The 17,589-nt window shown below is 33.7% G+C and overlaps 1 protein-coding gene and 1 long non-coding RNA gene across 2 annotated transcripts; both read right to left on the bottom strand.

Annotated features, from left to right (window-relative positions):
* Positions 1–2,264: 2,264 nt before the first annotated feature.
* On the bottom strand, positions 2,265–7,822 carry LOC148238628 (uncharacterized). The gene is made up of 4 exons (XM_088205442.1): positions 7,714–7,822; positions 6,768–7,144; positions 2,861–5,372; positions 2,265–2,785 (listed from the first exon to the last, which is right to left on the bottom strand). Exons 1-4 carry the CDS (start codon positions 7,772–7,774, stop codon positions 2,586–2,588), a joined length of 3,150 nt encoding a protein of 1,049 aa, XP_088061568.1. The 5' UTR covers positions 7,775–7,822; the 3' UTR covers positions 2,265–2,585.
* Positions 7,823–9,519: 1,697 nt separating this feature from the next.
* On the bottom strand, positions 9,520–11,024 carry LOC148238627 (uncharacterized). Its single transcript, XR_015810033.1, has 3 exons — positions 10,523–11,024; positions 10,309–10,409; positions 9,520–10,237 (listed from the first exon to the last, which is right to left on the bottom strand). It is a non-coding gene; the product is annotated as an uncharacterized LOC148238627 (long non-coding RNA).
* Between the last annotated feature and the right edge of the window lie 6,565 nt (positions 11,025–17,589).

The raw sequence follows: 17,589 nt of genomic DNA, 5'->3' as shown, positions 1-17,589 counted from the left end.
TCACATGTGGCAACACTGATGCGCAAAGCTTGTATACGAGCGTCATGACGAAAATAAAAACCAAAGCTTATTCAAACCAAATTTAGACCAATAGGAGAGCGCAAAAAACAATTTAATCTTCTCAGAAGTAAAAAAATCCACGACAAAAGCAATTAAATCGTGCCGTCACCGTTGCAGTGGGAACGCTTGTTATTGGGCGTTCCCACTACAACGGCGCTGACACGATTTTATTGCTTTTGACGTGAATTTTTGACTTCTGAGAAGTGATAATTATTTTTTCGCCCTTCTATTGACAAAATTCGATTTGTATTTACTTTATCATATTTTAAAACAGTGTAATATCGAAGTGCAGACAAACTATGGAGCAATTCAACTTGTCTGCACTTCTTCCACTTATTTGTCCCTTAGAGTTGAGTTGGCTTAGTTTGTATTTTGGACTAGATCTAATGAAAGTTTGAAAACGTTAGTCTTTACATCTGGAATAAAACATGACACCAGAAGAAAAAGACGTACGAAGCAGTAAAAATTACATTTAAACAATTTTCACATATCTGGTATATTTATGATGCTACACTGCTAAGGGTCATTAAAAGAGAGAGATTTATAAAATTGATAAAAGGTGATGCACAACCCCGGTATTGATTATGCGAAAAACCAAACCGATCAATTTTTTGAATTAAAGCATGACAAATGTTATCAAAAGCCTTATCAAAATCATTGTAAACGTCATCCATCTGTTTTAGAGATTTCACTGTATTAGGTATTAAGATTAAAAATACGTAGATTGAAAAGAATAATGTTAATTTTCTAGTATCTTTGGATGGTTCATGATTATTTTTTATACTTTAATTAAAAAATATTTATTATTATTAAATATCTTGTTAAATTTCAATGTGTAGAATTAAATTAATTCGTAATTACAATAACTATAAATAAGATAGATATTAATTTCATGATTTATTTAGCTAATATAGCTAATTTTACACTAAGCAAATTGTAACTAAACATACATATAATAAATAATATAAACGTAAAATAAAGAAAATAAAAATAAAATTAATATTATAATTTATAGAAATAACGCGTAATTAATTATAAAATTTAAATATAATATATTATAATCTTATATATAATTGTTCTAAACCGCTTCCGAACGCGCATATTTTTAAATGAAAAATTCTCTGTAAATCGTATCTCTTTGTATGAACGGTGTATAATACATGTAAAAAAATAAATATATTTAATGATAATTAATTAAAATAAAAATAGAATTAGCACGATGATTTTCGAACCTCCGCTAATGAATTCTTTTGTTGTCGGCCAATGAAAAATAAGCATTCAAATAAAACAAGATGGCCGACAGTAACGTGACAACAGTTGTAAATAATTTTCATTATTTTGGCTTGTGCGTTGTTCGATTTGACTGAATATAAATAATCGGATTGCAAATTAACTAGGTATGTTATAACTATGAAAATAAATTATATACATGTGTGTAAAGATTATAAAAATACATTGATTAAACTAGATATCAATCAAAAAACAATCTTCGTAATGAAATTTTCAAATTTTAAATTTCTGTCGACGGACTCCGAGGCCGAAAAGTGAGTTTTTCCTTTTACAATATATAAAAATTATCATTGCTTCTTATTTATTACACATATTCGTTAGATTTGACTGAATATAATTACTCGTTAATATTACGTGCTAAACGTGAACTCACATTATCATTAGCTATTAAGGTTAAAAATTGTGAAGATTATAAAAAAAATTATGTTAATTTTCAAAATCAATTGTAGTATCGATGAACTTTCTGTTCGACGAACTGTGGGGTCAGTGAATTTTCCATTCGACAAATTTAGCACTCGGTGAATTGTGGTCAATAAACTTTTAGTGAGTTGCAGTCGGTGAGCTTTCCGTATTCAAAAAATACAATATAGTAAAAACAGTTATAACTATCAATACAGCTAATAATAAAAATAAAACAAAGCGTGACCTAGTGGTATTTAAAAAATATATATTTTCACGGTAAGATCGGTATTTTAATAATGTAATAGTCACTAATTATGATCTACCTGACAATAAAAATTAAAAAAATTGAATCTAGTCCTTTCAATTATTGACGTATTACCTCAGTGATTTATAAATACCCATTAATAGTATTTTGTGTGGAAATAAAAAAAGGTTGTAAAAAAAATAAAAGGATTTTTAGAAAAAGATCAGTTTTATTTTGTAAAATGAACCTAAAATAAATTTGTACAACATTAAAAATAAATATTTTCAGACTCTTAAGTTGCATCTACAGGTGACATTAGAGTTATTCTAGCTCTTTCACAAACGTCAGATTTGATGAAGTGCATTATTAGCGCATTTCATAAAATAATACAAATTGCGTGATATTTTGTAAATATAATGTTAAATACATTACATATAACAATATAGTCAGTCGACAGTTAGTAATTATACACCTACTATTATCAAATATATACATGTACTTATTATTTGTAACAACCCACAATTTTAATTAATTTATAAAATAAACAAGTGCTAATGATGATGCATCTTATATTATATATGTTTGATTCTTATCTCAAGAAGGCTAAGAGAGCCAAGGAAACGAGCAAAAACAGATTGATGACAGATTGTCCCGCAGAATTGCAGAGTGTTTTGTCGTAGCATATATCACAGGCAGAGATACTCTTACCAGGAGCAAATACTTCACACGCTTCAGTGTCGTTCTTCTTTACTTCCACGCAACCACGCTTTATTTTGGTTTTTTCACCGTCTGTAAAAATAAAACATGTCGATTAATACACAATAAAAGCGTTTATAGTTTGGTATATCAGATTTTTACACAAACCTTTGTAAGAAATCTTTATGCACTTGTGTATTGGTTTGTCCTCATCGCGTATATCCCTACGATATCGCATATGTGATATTTGTTTTTTAAGCTGTAAGACTATCGGTGATTTAGGTGGAATAGGGTCTTCGGAGGAGGCTAGTGGGGTATCGGTAGTTGTTGTGGGAGCATCGGAGGTCGTGGATGGGGTATCGGTAGTTGTTGTGGGAGCATCGGATGTTGTGGATGGGATATCGGTAGTTGTTGTGGAAGCATCGGAGGTTGTGGATGGGGTATTTGTAGTTGTTGTGGGAGCATAGGAGGTTGTGGATGAGGTATCGGTTGTTGTTGTTGGAGCATCGGAGGTTGTGGATGGGGTATCGGTAGTTGTTGTGGGAGCATCGGAGGTCGTGGATGGGGTATCGGTAGTTGTTGTGGGAGCATCAGAGGTCGTGGATGGGGTATCGGTAGTTGTTGTGGGAGCATCGGAGGTTGTGGATGGGGTATCGGTAGTTGTTGTGGGAGCATCGGATGTTGTGGATGGGGTATCGGTAGTTGTTGTGGGAGCTTCGGAGGTTGTGGATGGGGTATTGGTAGTTGTTGTGGGAGCATCGGAGGTTGTGGATACGGTATCGGTAGTTGTTGTGGGAGCATCGGAGGTTGTGGATGGGGTATCGGTAGTTGTTGTGGGAGCATCGGAGGTTGTGGATGGGGTATCGGTAGTTGTTGTGGGAGCATCGGAGGTTGTGGATGGGGTATCGGTAGTTGTTGTGGGAGCATCGGAGGTTGTGGATGGGGTATCGGTAGTTGTTATGGGAGCATCGGAGGTTGTGGATGGGGTATCGGTAGTTGTTGTGGAAGCATCGGAGGTTGTGGATGGGGTATCGGTGGTTGTTGTGGGAGCATCGGAGGTTGTGGATGGGGTATCGGTAGTTGTTGTGGGAGCATCGGAGGTTGTGGATGGGGTATCGGTAGTTGTTGTGGGAGCATCAGAGGTTGTGGATGGGGTATCGGTAGTTGTTGTGGGAGCATCAGAGGTCGTGGATGGGGTATCGGTGGTTGTTGTGGGAGCATCGGAGGTTGTGGATGGGGTATCGGTAGTTGTTGTGGGAGCATCGGAGGTTGTGGATGGGGTATCGGTAGTTGTTGTGGGAGCATCGGAGGTTGTGGATGGGGTATCGGTAGTTGTTGTGGGAGCATCGGAGGTTGTGGATGGGGTATCGGTAGTTGTTGTGGTAGCATCGGAGGTTGTGGATGGGGTATCGGTAGTTGTTGTGGAAGCATCGGAGGTTGTGGATGGGGTATCGGTAGTTGTTGTTGGAGCATCGGAGGTTGTGGATGGGGTATCGGTAGTTGTTGTGGGAGCATCGGAGGTTGTGGATGGGGTATCGGTAGTTGTTGTGGGAGCATCGGAGGTTGTGGATGGGGTATCGGTAGTTGTTGTGGAAGCATCGGAGGTTGTGGATGGGGTATCGGTGGTTGTTGTGGGAGCATCGGAGGTTGTGGATGGGGTATCGGTAGTTGTTGTGGGAGCATCGGAGGTTGTGGATGGGGTATCGGTAGTTGTAGTGGGAGCATCGGAGGTTGTGGATGGGGTATCGGTAGTTGTTGTGGGAGCATCGGAGGTTGTGGATGGGGTATCGGTAGTTGTTGTGGGAGCATCGGAGGTTGTGGATAAGGTATCGGTAGTTGTTGTGGGAGCATCGGAGGTTGTGGATGGGGTATCGGTAGTTGTAGTGGGAGCATCGGAGGTTGTGGATGGGGTATCGGTAGTTGTTATGGGAGCATCGGAGGTTGTGGATGGGGTATCGGTGGTTGTTGTGGGAGCATCGGAGGTTGTGGATGGAGTATCGGTAGTTGTGGTGGGAGCATCGGAGGTTGTGGATGGGGTATCGGTAGTTGTTGTGGGAGCATCGGAGGTTGTGGATAAGGTATCGGTAGTTGTTGTGGGAGCATCGGAGGTTGTGGATGGGGTATCGGTACCTGTTGTGGGAGCATCGGAGGTTGTGGATGGGGTATCGGTAGTTGTTGTGGGAGCATCGGAGGTTGTGGATGGGGTATCGGTAGTTGTAGTGGGAGCATCGGAGGTTGTGGATGGGGTATCGGTAGTTGTTATGGGAGCATCGGAGGTTGTGGATGGGGTATCGGTGGTTGTTGTGGGAGCATCGGAGGTTGTGGATGGAGTATCGGTAGTTGTGGTGGGAGCATCGGAGGTTGTGGATGGGGTATCGGTAGTTGTTGTGGGAGCATCGGAGGTTGTGGATAAGGTATCGGTAGTTGTTGTGGGAGCATCGGAGGTTGTGGATGGGGTATCGGTACCTGTTGTGGGAGCATCGGAGGTTGTGGATGGGGTATCGGTAGTTGTTGTGGGAGCATCGGAGGTTGTGGATGGGGTATCGGTAGTTGTTGTGGGAGCATCGGAGGTTGTGGATGGGGTATCGGTGGTTGTTGTGGGAGCATCGGAGGTTGTGGATGGGGTATCGGTAGTTGTTGTGGGAGCATCGGAGGTTGTGGATGGGGTATCGGTAGTTGTTGTGGGAGCATCGGAGGTTGTGGATGGGGTATCGGTAGTTGTTGTGGGAGCATCGGAGGTTGTGGATGGGGTATCGGTAGTTGTTGTGGGAGCATCGGAGGTTGTGGATGGGGTATCGGTAGTTGTAGTGGGAGCATCGGAGGTTGTGGATGGGGTATCGGTAGTTGTTATGGGAGCATCGGAGGTTGTGGATGGGGTATCGGTGGTTGTTGTGGGAGCATCGGAGGTTGTGGATGGAGTATCGGTAGTTGTGGTGGGAGCATCGGAGGTTGTGGATGGGGTATCGGTAGTTGTTGTGGGAGCATCGGAGGTTGTGGATAAGGTATCGGTAGTTGTTGTGGGAGCATCGGAGGTTGTGGATGGGGTATCGGTACCTGTTGTGGGAGCATCGGAGGTTGTGGATGGGGTATCGGTAGTTGTTGTGGGAGCATCGGAGGTTGTGGATGGGGTATCGGTAGTTGTTGTGGGAGCATCGGAGGTTGTGGATGGGGTATCGGTTGTTGTTGTGGGAGCATCGGAGGTTGTGGATGGGGTATCAGTTGTTGTTGTTGGAGCATCGGAGGTTGTGGATGGGGTATCGGTAGTTGTTGTGGGAGCATCGGAGGTTGTGGATGGGGTATCGGTAGTTGTTGTGGGAGCATCAGAGGTCGTGGATGGGGTATCGGTGGTTGTTGTGGGAGCATCGGAGGTTGTGGATGGGGTATCGGTAGTTGTTGTGGGAGCATCGGAGGTTGTGGATGGGGTATCGGTAGTTGTTGTGGGAGCATCGGAGGTTGTGGATGGGGTATCGGTAGTTGTTGTGGGAGCATCGGAGGTTGTGGATGGGGTATCGGTAGTTGTTGTGGTAGCATCGGAGGTTGTGGATGGGGAATCGGTGGTTGTTGTGGGAGCATCGGAGGTTGTGGATGGGGTATCGGTAGTTGTTGTGGGAGCATCGGAGGTTGTGGATGGGGTATCGGTAGTTGTTGTGGGAGCATCGGAGGTTGTGGATGGGGTATCGGTAGTTGTTGTGGAAGCATCGGAGGTTGTGGATGGGGTATCGGTGGTTGTTGTGGGAGCATCGGAGGTTGTGGATGGGGTATCGGTAGTTGTTGTGGGAGCATCGGAGGTTGTGGATGGGGTATCGGTAGTTGTTGTGGGAGCATCGGAGGTTGTGGATGGGGTATCGGTAGTTGTTGTGGGAGCATCGGAGGTTGTGGATGGGGTATCGGTAGTTGTTGTGGTAGCATCGGAGGTTGTGGATGGGGTATCGGTGGTTGTTGTGGGAGCATCGGAGGTTGTGGATGGGGTATCGGTAGTTGTTGTGGGAGCATCGGAGGTTGTGGATGGGGTATCGGTAGTTGTTGTGGGAGCATCGGAGGTTGTGGATGGGGTATCGGTAGTTGTTGTGGGAGCATCGGAGGTTGTGGATGGGGTATCGGTAGTTGTTGTGGGAGCATCGGAGGTTGTGGATGGGGTATCGGTAGTTGTTGTGGGAGCATCGGAGGTTGTGGATGGGGTATCGGTAGTTGTTGTGGAAGCATCGGAGGTTGTGGATGGGGTATCGGTAGTTGTTGTGGGAGCATCGGAGGTTGTGGATGGGGTATCGGTAGTTGTTGTGGGAGCATCGGTGGATGTTGGTGGGGTATCGGTAGTTGGTGGGGTATTGGTAGTTATCGGGGGATCTGTCCCTATAGGACAGCTGTTCTTCACAGTCTCTTCGTCAACAATTTCACAATCATCGCAATCGTAACATTGAAAGACAGCTTCATTGCGTACAGTGAAACCAGTTGCTGAAAAACAAATATGCCTCAGATATACACTATTTAAATTATGTATACATATATATATTTTTTATAAGTCACGTCGAAGTCGCAAGCAATTCGTGATCATGGCCGGAAAATCACAGCCGAAATATAGAATACAAGTAAGCATAAAACGCGATGAATCCCGAGATTTAAAAAATAATTATACTCGCGAAAATCTAAAAATCTAATATATATATATTTATATGTTAACGTATTTTTTATGTAGATGTATGAAAAATGCTAGGAAATTAGGTAACAATATTTAATAATTTTTTTTCATTTAAAATCCTTTTGGCTTAAAAATTTATTACTAACCAAAATATGTTAATATAATAATTATATATTTTTTATACAAAACAAATAAGTAAAATTTGTGTTATTTTTGTCTTTATAATATGCACAGAATAGCGTGTTTTGAATTATATAAAAAAATAATTTAACAGTACTTGACTTTCAATTATTGTTATTGAAGGTAAATAAATAATTTTATTTAAAGAACTGCCGATACATTTTAAATGCTTATCAGAAAGTAATTTGTTTATATTAATTCTTACCAGCATGAATATATAGCAACGCAAACAGCAGTAGACACGACGATAACAGTTTGATCGCCATTATAAATTTTAGTACGATGACTATATGTGAAGCTAAGAAACGATTAATCGTTACTACTGCCACTCATGAAACAGTTGTATAAGAACGCCTATCTGCCATTATCTCTGTCGTACTGATCCGTGATAATTTTGTTCTAATTTATAGATAATGTTGGACATATAAGTTTTACATTATTCAAAGCAGTTATAAAATTTCAGCTTGTTCACAACGACACACTTTTCAGTAAATATTTGGCTGATTTATGTGAAAATTAGTGCTCTGATGAATCTAGTGGATGAAGGTATTAAAACGCGATAGCATTTTTTTTTATAGTAATCCATCAAAAATATTCCCTTCACGTTCAAAAAACAAAAACCCTTTTGTTTGAGGATAGCAGCATCTGCGAATTTTTTTGCCTTGATTCAGGCTCATAATAATGAACCAATTAGCTTCATAACAAAGTAGCGATTCATATTAAAACATAAACGTTTCTGAGCAACTCGTTTCAAGCTCATTACTCAAAACGTGTTAAAACCATTTTTGTAAGATACACACAAGTGAATCGCTATATTGTGAATAAAATAAAATTTTTCTTTAGAAGAAACAGTTCTATGCTCTTTACTACGATCATTATATTAAATGCTTCCCTGCCTTTGTTTAAATTCAGCTGCCTACTTTTTCGTCATTGTATATAAATCAAGTGTTTGATATTTTCATACACTTGCTTCATAATTATTTTTTGTGCAGATATTTGATGACTGACTGCTATTTTTTTGGTGTAGTTTCAAGCACATGTGAAATTTGAAAAAAATGGACTGTAGAAGTTACTGTAAGAAAAGTTTGGTAAATTATTTGAGTTCTTTTATTACTGAGAAGTCGGTTTTTTAACTCAAATAGTTAAATATTTTTTTTCTGTATCATACAAAAATGTAATATAATAATTTAATATTAATTATATTATATAAACATATTTAAATATTATACAATAATTTTAAGTATGTTGCTTATTTCAAGTATTATTTAAATTGAGTCAGGAAAATAGTTGCTTTAATGTTTGCGATGTGTTTTGTAAATATATGTGTAGTATTTACCAATTTGGCTATCGAAGATAGCAAAATCAAAGTTAAGAGCGACACATTTATTATGCAGTTAGAAAAGTAAAGCGCATTAGTTGGCATTTCATTTTTTTCTTGGTCTTAACAGCATACACCTTAGTCTTAACAATAACTAATCTGGTAGCTAATATTTTTATGCAAACATACATATTTTATTTGCGGTTTTTAAATAAATTAATATATACTGTAGTGAAATGTTTTTTTTGATAAAGAATAAAAAAAACAATCATTACGGACCTCATGACAAGAATAGCATTTTATTTATTTTTAACATCTTATATATAATTGTTCTAAGCCGCTTCCGCCGTCGCTTCCGCTTCCGGACGCGCATAACTTTAAACGAAACATTCTCCGTTCAATTATCTATTCTGTAAATCGTATCGCTTTGTATTAACAGTGTGTAACAATACACGTAAACAAAGGAAATATATTTAATTATAATAATAAATAATAATAAAAATTAAAATTAAATTTGTTCCGATTGATTTTCGAGCCGCCGGTAATGCGTTCTGTTGTTTCGACCAATCAAAAATAAGCATTCAAATATTCAAATAGCGTCGACCAATGAAAAATAAGCATTCAAATTTAAATAGACAGTACCGTGACAACGCTTTTAAATAATTATTATTTAATAATAAAATTTTGCTACGCGACAATAATTTTCATTAATTCGTCATTTGACTGAATAAAAATGAAATATATACACAATGTGTTGAGGATTAGAAGAATACATTGATTAAACTAGATAAACAATCATAAAATAATCTTCGTAATGAAATTTTCAAATTTTGAATTCCCGGCGACGGGCTCCGAGGCCTAAAAGTGAGTTTTTGCTTTTATAAATAATCGGATTGCAAATTTACTAGGTGTGTTATACCTATGAAAATTAAATATATACATAATGTGCTTAGGATAAGAAGAATACATTGATTAAATCAGATAAACAATCATAAAACAATCTTTGTAATGAAATCTTCAAATTTTGAAATCCCGTCGCCGGGCTCCGAGGCCGAAAAGTGAGTTTTTATAATAATATTACATAAACATTATCATTGCTTTCCGATTTTATACACATATACGTTAGATTTTAAGAATTTTAAATTAACCAGTTATGTTTTAAACATGAACGTGTAATATATCCTTAGTATGTGAGGATTGAAAGTTAATGTCGATCAAATCGGCGCTGTCGGACAGCTTCTAAATGTGTAGTTTTTTGGATGTTATCTAATAAACGACATTTTACAATGATTATAAATATGTGATTGCATACCTGGAATAATCGATAGCCAAAATATCTAGGAGTGGGTTATTTTTAATTCCGATGTGGCAAAATAGGTACAATTTTTGTTCTGTGCCATCATTCCTCTTTCTGAATAGCCAAATTTAAGATATTCAGTTACATCAAACTTATGTAGTATGTTCTTTATGAAAAGATAATACTTGCTGACAGTGACTTCAACATGAGAAGATTAACTCTTTGTTTATATATACCAATTCTACGTTGTAGCCATTTAGGTCATCAAATTGTTCCATCATTGCTTCTGAAAAGTAATTAAAAAATTATAAGAGTAAACATTGAACACATTATTACTACTATTATAATCCATAAATTAAATTTGAACGACAAACGAAGAACAAAATTAACGGAAATTACTGTTGAGGATTAAACACGTAGATTGACATATCTTCATCTTCTTCAAAATAGTCGCAATATGTCATACATTAATTGTTTGCCATACGTAAATGTTATTAGATCTCTCATTGATTCTGAAAATTGACTGTAAACGATACTATATATTGGGTAAAAAGTAACTTTTTGTTTACACTAATATGAGATTTTTCATTATTACTACCATTGTAATATGTTTAATTAACTTTGGCATGTATATCTTCAATTGCCAAATCACTGCTGTTTGTCTTTTAATATTAGATCCTAGAAAGTCAATAGTAATTTTGTTAGAATAACCGTGATATAGTATTCATATAACCAAACACTTACTGGCACACTCATAATTGATAATTTCGATTATAAAGTCTATAATTCCAATGGTAAATCACTTTGAATCATCTACAATTGTAACTTTTTAAGAAAAATGCTGTGATTATAACATATTTCACTGTTTATTTAATCGCACTAAGCTGTATCCCGGCGCGCGCTTGACCGACGACAGAAGAACTTTCACATGTAAGAAATTCCGGGGAATACCGTTTATGGTATTTCCCCGGCACGCTTGAGAACGAACTACGAAATTGATTTTATCGATTTAAATTGTAAAACACTTATCAATATATGTATAAAAATCATCAAATTATAAAAAAAATATTTTTTTTAAATATGTTTAGTTTATACGGTATTTAAAATATAATATAAATAATGTAAATTTTTTATTAGCTTCTCTTAACAGAAAAAATGTGTACTTACATTTTGGCGAACGTTGCCAATTTAAAGTAATAGTTTTTAGAGAATTTTTAAAATTTCCTTTGAAAAAATATTTTCAACAAAAAGGGGCAAAGTTTAAAAATAAGTACTATTCGATAACAACCAACTACTAAACACATAGTGTTGCAAAAATCCTTCTTACTGACACCTTTGAAAGGAAACTACACAAAATTGTATATCACTAATTTTAATATTTTTTAAATTATAAAGTTTCAGAATAAAATTTCAAGATTTATTCAAAATATTTTTTTCAACTTTAAAAATATTTTTTATTTTATTATGGATTTTAAATATTCTTTATTTATTATGGATTTTAAATATGTTTATTTTATTATTAATTTTAAATAATGTGAAAACTTTTTGCATTTATTAATTATTAAAATATATAATACTGCGCAGAAAAAACATTTACTTTAAAAAATATATCAATCAAAATAAGTCAAAGTATTTTTTATTAAAGATAGACAAAGGTCGCAAAATTATTAATATTTTTAAAACGCATTTTTGGTCTAAAGTAACATATTAGGTGCTTGATATTTTCAGTTTATTATATCTTTCTAATTGCCTTTTATATTTACACATAAAACATATAAACAACTTTTTTTAATTATAAAGTAACTTATGGTGTAACTAAAAAACGCTCTTATTACTAAAATTTTAATTTATGATAAAATTGTGTTATATGCATCGTTAAAACGGGCCGCGAATTCCCAAAACACTCGGGTTTGAACGCCATAGTGACGTCACGATGATGTTTTACGCCGGCGTCAAAATCAGTTCCACAAATACTCACAGGCGTCGCTTCATACGTCGCTGCGATCGCGGGATCGGTTAGTCATAGATTGGATGATTCTGGACAATTACAAAATATACCGAAATAAGAACAAATCAATACAATATCATTAAAAAAAGGTTAGGTTGTTTGGTTCTATAGTGAAGGTCGGCGCGAGCGGTAGCGAGGCGAAAAAATGAAATTCCAGTATAACGAATCTTTAATTTGTCCCCGAAAAACTTTCATGCAAAATGTTTTCATTGTAATGAAGACTAATCTCAGCATAACAAAATATTTTGCTCCGAATTTAAGAATGACGTTATAACTTGACAAAATATTTCTAAGAATTCAGTTCATCATTGACTTGGGGTGTGCCAGATGTGTTCAAAAGCGACATTACAGGTGTTTCGTTGACCCTCAAACTTTTTTTATACAACATTTTTTCACAAATTTTATTGTGTTTCATACATTTTCCTTAAACAAGGACAAAAACGATCTGTCAACCTTATAAGAGGTTATTTTGATGCTGTAGTAATATAGTAATTAAAAATAAAATAAAAATATATCATCTTCCTTACATTAAATATAACGAATTTTCAGTACACCAAAATTTATTCATTGGTTTCGTGAGCTTCGCTGTATTGAAATTTCATAGTACAATTTTTAATTTATTATTATCTAGCCAAGTTTTAAACCTATTCATAAATGATATACAATATTTAGATTAATCATTAAATATCTAAGTTTCAATATAACGATAAAATCTAACGTTGTAAATCTAATAAATAATATAAAATGTTTTCTTCTGGAAATATTTAGTCAAGTTGTAAACCTATTTTTAAATGAATTGAAAATGTTAAGTAGTTTTTATAGATTGAACTATTTTGTCTATCATTGAAAATCTTAAATAGTAATGACCAATTTGAACCATTAAATTTTAAAAAATATTTAAAAAAATCAGAACGAAGCAAAAATTATATTTAAAACCCAAAAAGTTGAGGGCCCGGTATTCGCACACTCGCTAGTGAGGTACCGACAGCTAGTCGTAGTATAATTTTTTGAATACATATTAATAGGTAAGAGTTAACTCTTTCTATGCTACAAACAAATATAAAAATTGGCCTTGGACGCGACATATTTTCTGAAATCATATTTCTGTGAAATATTACAACTAGGCATTAAAAATTATTAAAAATATCTACTCATAATATTTAACTGATAATTGGCCGTGTTTTTTTTGCTGCTCAATGTTGCAATGCAGTGAATTTATTTAGTGCATGTAACAATTTTTGTAATATTTTTTATTTATTACTTGTGTTTTTTATCTCCAATTAGGCGACAAAATTTAAAACATTGAAAAAAATTAAAAAATATTATCATTTATTTACAGGCTTGTTATCCTTTTGTCTGATATTCATATTTCAAGTAAACTAATCGTTTTGAAATTAAACATATCATTATATTTAGGGCTCTAAGTTTAAAATACGTGATAATACAGTATGCATTCTTAGAGAAATTATCTCTTTATACCCGCATATAAATCTACTTCTGAAAATTGCCTTCCATTTTTTGAAAAAATAATTTCAATTATATCTAAAGTTACACCTGAAAATATATATACTTATAAGTTAAGAATATTAAAACAAAACACTAGCACTTTGTTACAAAACACTGCACAAAAAATAACAATCAACAAAACAGAAACGCAAATCTCTTTATTTTTTCATTGGATTCTTTAAAGTTTATAACAAACACATGTAATTAAAACTAAAATTATTCATTGAGGTAAAATGATAAAAAATTCGGGACACGGTCAATTGGGCGACGGCGATTGGGTGACGGTCAAATGGGCGATTCCAAATGGGCGACGGACAAATGGGCGATGGTCTTTTGGGCGATAGAATAATAATGCATTACAAATAAATGTGATGCAAATCATGATCTTATAATTAATTAAATAATTAACATAATTTAATACATATTAAAATATATATATACATATATACGTACATACAAAAATATAAGTAATATTTTTTAGAAAATATTTAAAAGATGAAAACATTATTCGATCTAAACAAAATATAATATACCTACATAAGATATATGTATATATATATAATATTTACTTATCATTTGTGCTTATTTAATCATAAAGTATCACTTTAACAGTTTGATTTTTTTATTCAAGAATTTAAGAGAGTTACCCGATATCATAAAACACTTAGGCTTAAGTCGTTTTATTACCTGATAAATGTTTATAGTAGGCCCTTACGCGATTTTTTTTTTATGTTTTGTGCCTTGGAAATTACTGTGAGAACAAACTTTTGGAATTTCCAAAAATCACATATTTTACCGTTATCTATTTTAAACTAGATAGGGTAGTTATATATAAATATAATAACCCAGAAATAGCGCTGATACATGTTTATCCTGGATTTTGCCCTTAACGCGAAATTTTTTTATGTTTTAAGCCTTGGAAACTACTGTGGGAATAAACTTTGGGAATTCACAAAAATCGTTTATCTTAAGCTATCTATTTAAAACTAGATAGGGTAGTTAAATATAAATATAATAACCCAAAACTAGCGCTGATAAATGTTTATCGTGAATTTTGCCCTTAACGCGAAATTTTTTAATGTTTTGAGCCTTGGAAATTAGTGTGAGAATAAAGTTTGGAAATTCACAAAAATCGCATATTTAACAGTTATCTATTTAAAACCAGATAGGGTAGTTATACATAAATATAATAACCCAGAACTAGCGCTTAGTATACTTTTGTATTTTGACTGAAAACGTTCGCAAAAAATATCGTTACGTCTTTGAAAAGTATTTTTGTTGTGATTTTAAAACACTTTGTCACAGTGTCATTGTGTTTTTGGTAAAGAATTCAGTACAGCAAGAAAATAAGTATGTATCCTTTTATTCACATGTGGGTTATATTTTATGTGTTATTTATAAATAATTGTTTTTTATAGATCATTGTTGAGAACGACTAATTTGAGTTGCCATAGTTTATATTCTTTATAAATGGATAATTCAGGCATATTAAGTCAATAGGACAATGAAAAATATGTTTGGAATGGATATCTTTATAAAAAGAATAGACCAAAGAATTTTTATAAAAGTTTTGAGGTACAACAGAAAAAATATCATAGAATATTTACGTGGTATTGCATATAATTATAATAAGGGTTAATAATTTGAAAATAAAATTGTTTTTCATTTAATATACTTTTTCGTTTTAATGTTTATTTTATTAATATTTACAATAAAGCAAAGCGTGCAAGTTTTTTTTTATTTCAGTCGCCCATATGACCGTCGCCCAAATAACCATCGCCCAATTGACCGGAATCGCCCATTTGTCCGTCGCCCAATTGTCGCGTACCGAAAAATTCGGCAATTTTTTGCGGTACGCGACAATTGGGCGACGGACAAATGGGCGATTCCGGTCAATTGGGCGACGGTCAATTGGGCGATGGTTATTTGGGCGACGGTCATATGGGCGACAGAAAAAACTTGCACGCTTTGCTTTATTGTAAATATTAATAAAATATACATTAAAACGAAAAAGTTTATTAAATGCTAAAAACAATTTTATTTTAAAATTATTAACTCATATAATAATTATATGCAATAAATATTCTATGATATTTTTTCTATTGTACCTCAAAACTTTTATAAAAATTCTTTGGTCTATTTTTTTTATAAAGATATCCATGGTAACTCAAATTAGTCGTTCTTAACAATGATCTATAAAAACCAAATATCTATAAATAGCACATAAAATATAACCCACATGTGAATAAAAAGACACATACTTATTTTCTTGCTGTACTGAATTTTTTACTAAAAACACAATGACACTGTGACAAAGTGTTTTAAAACCACGACAAAAATAATTTTCAAAGACGCAACGAAACTTTTTGCGAACATTTTCAGTCAAAATTCAAAAGTATACTAAGCGCTAGTTATGGGTTCTTATATTTATATATAACTACCCTATCTAGTTTTAAATAGATAACTGTAAAATATGCGATTTTTGTAAATTCCCAAAGTTTATTCTCACACTAATTTCCAAGGCGCAAAACATAAAAAAAAATCGCGTTAACTTGTAAACGTCATCTATCTGTTTTAGAGATTTCACTGTATTAGGTATTAAGATTAAAAATACGTAGATTGAAAAGAATAATGTTAATTTTCTAGTATCTTTGGATGGTTCATGATTATTTTTTATACTTTAATAAAAAAATATTTATTATTATTGAATATCTTCTTAAATTTCAATGTGTAGAATTAAACTAATTCGTAATTACAATAACTATAAATAAGATAGATATTAATTTCATGATTTATTTAGCTAATATAGCTAATTTCACATTAAGCAAATTGTAACTAAACATACATATAATAAATATTATAAACGTAAAATAAAGATAATAAAAATATACTTAATATTATAATTTATAGAAATAACGCGTAATTAATTATAAAATTTAAATTAATATAAATTTTAATCTTATATATAATTGTTCTAAGCCGCTTCCGGACGCGCATATTTTTAAATGAAACATTCTCCGTAAATCGTATCTCTTTGTATGAACGGTGTATAATAATACATGTAAAAAAATAAATATATTTAATGATAATTAATTAAAATAAAAATAAAGTTAGCGCGATGATTTTCGAACCTCCGTTAATGAATTCTTTTGTTGTCGTCAAATGAAAAATAAGCATTCAAATAAAACAAGATGGCCGACAGTAACGTGACAACAGTAGTAAATAATTTTCATTATTTTGGCATGTGCGTTGTCCGATTTGACTGAATATAAATAATCGGATTGCAAATTAACTAGGTATGTTATAACGATGAAAATAAATTATATACATGTGTGTAAAGATTATAAAAATACATTGATTAAACTAGATATCAATCAAAAAACAATCTTCGTAATGAAATTTTCAAATTTTGAATTCCCGTCGACGGACTCCGAGGCCGAAAAGTGAGTTTTTCCTTTTACAATACATAAAAATTATCATTGCTTCTGATTTATTGCACATATTCGTTAGATTTGACTGAATATAATTACTCGTTAATATTACGTGTTAAACGTGAACATGTAATGTATATTTAGTATGTATGAAGATTGAAAGTTAATGTCGAGCAAACCATATAAATGTTAATAAAATGTAGGTTCTTATCTATTCATATTCGGGAGACTATCTGTCACGATGATCGCGTGACAGTGATTGTGGTGCAGTCGGTTATTTAGCTGAAAAAAGTTTGGTTCCATTTTTGCATAGTCATCTTATTGCTCGCTATAATTTAACTTTTAAATTCATTTTATATTTGTCCTAAAATGTCAGTCATAGGATCTCGACTTTTTGATTTTTACGTTTTTTGTGCCATATAGTGATAATATTTAGGGTAGTGAGCTAGTGAGTGAGATGTTGTATACACCAAGGTATATAAACAAAATAAATTAAAACTATAATTGCAACAAAAAATATT

This window comes from Plectrocnemia conspersa, unplaced genomic scaffold (genome assembly GCF_051122295.1).
Source record: "Plectrocnemia conspersa isolate PC_06_02 unplaced genomic scaffold, ASM5112229v1 ptg000001l, whole genome shotgun sequence".
Lineage (NCBI taxonomy): Eukaryota > Metazoa > Arthropoda > Insecta > Trichoptera > Polycentropodidae > Plectrocnemia > Plectrocnemia conspersa.
The sequence above is the reverse complement of the archived record's forward strand: the minus strand, read 5'-3'. Positions and strand labels throughout refer to the sequence as shown.

Coding starts and splice junctions, on each gene's coding strand:
- LOC148238628 (XM_088205442.1), bottom strand. CDS start 7,774: ATGGCGATCAAACTGTTATCGTCGTGTCTACTGCTGTTTGCGTTGCTA. Junction 7,145..7,713: donor GTTGCTATATATTCATGCTG/GTAAGAATTAAT, acceptor TTTGTTTTTCAG/CAACTGGTTTCACTGTACGC. Junction 2,786..2,860: donor CATAAAGATTTCTTACAAAG/GTTTGTGTAAAA, acceptor TTATTTTTACAG/ACGGTGAAAAAACCAAAATA.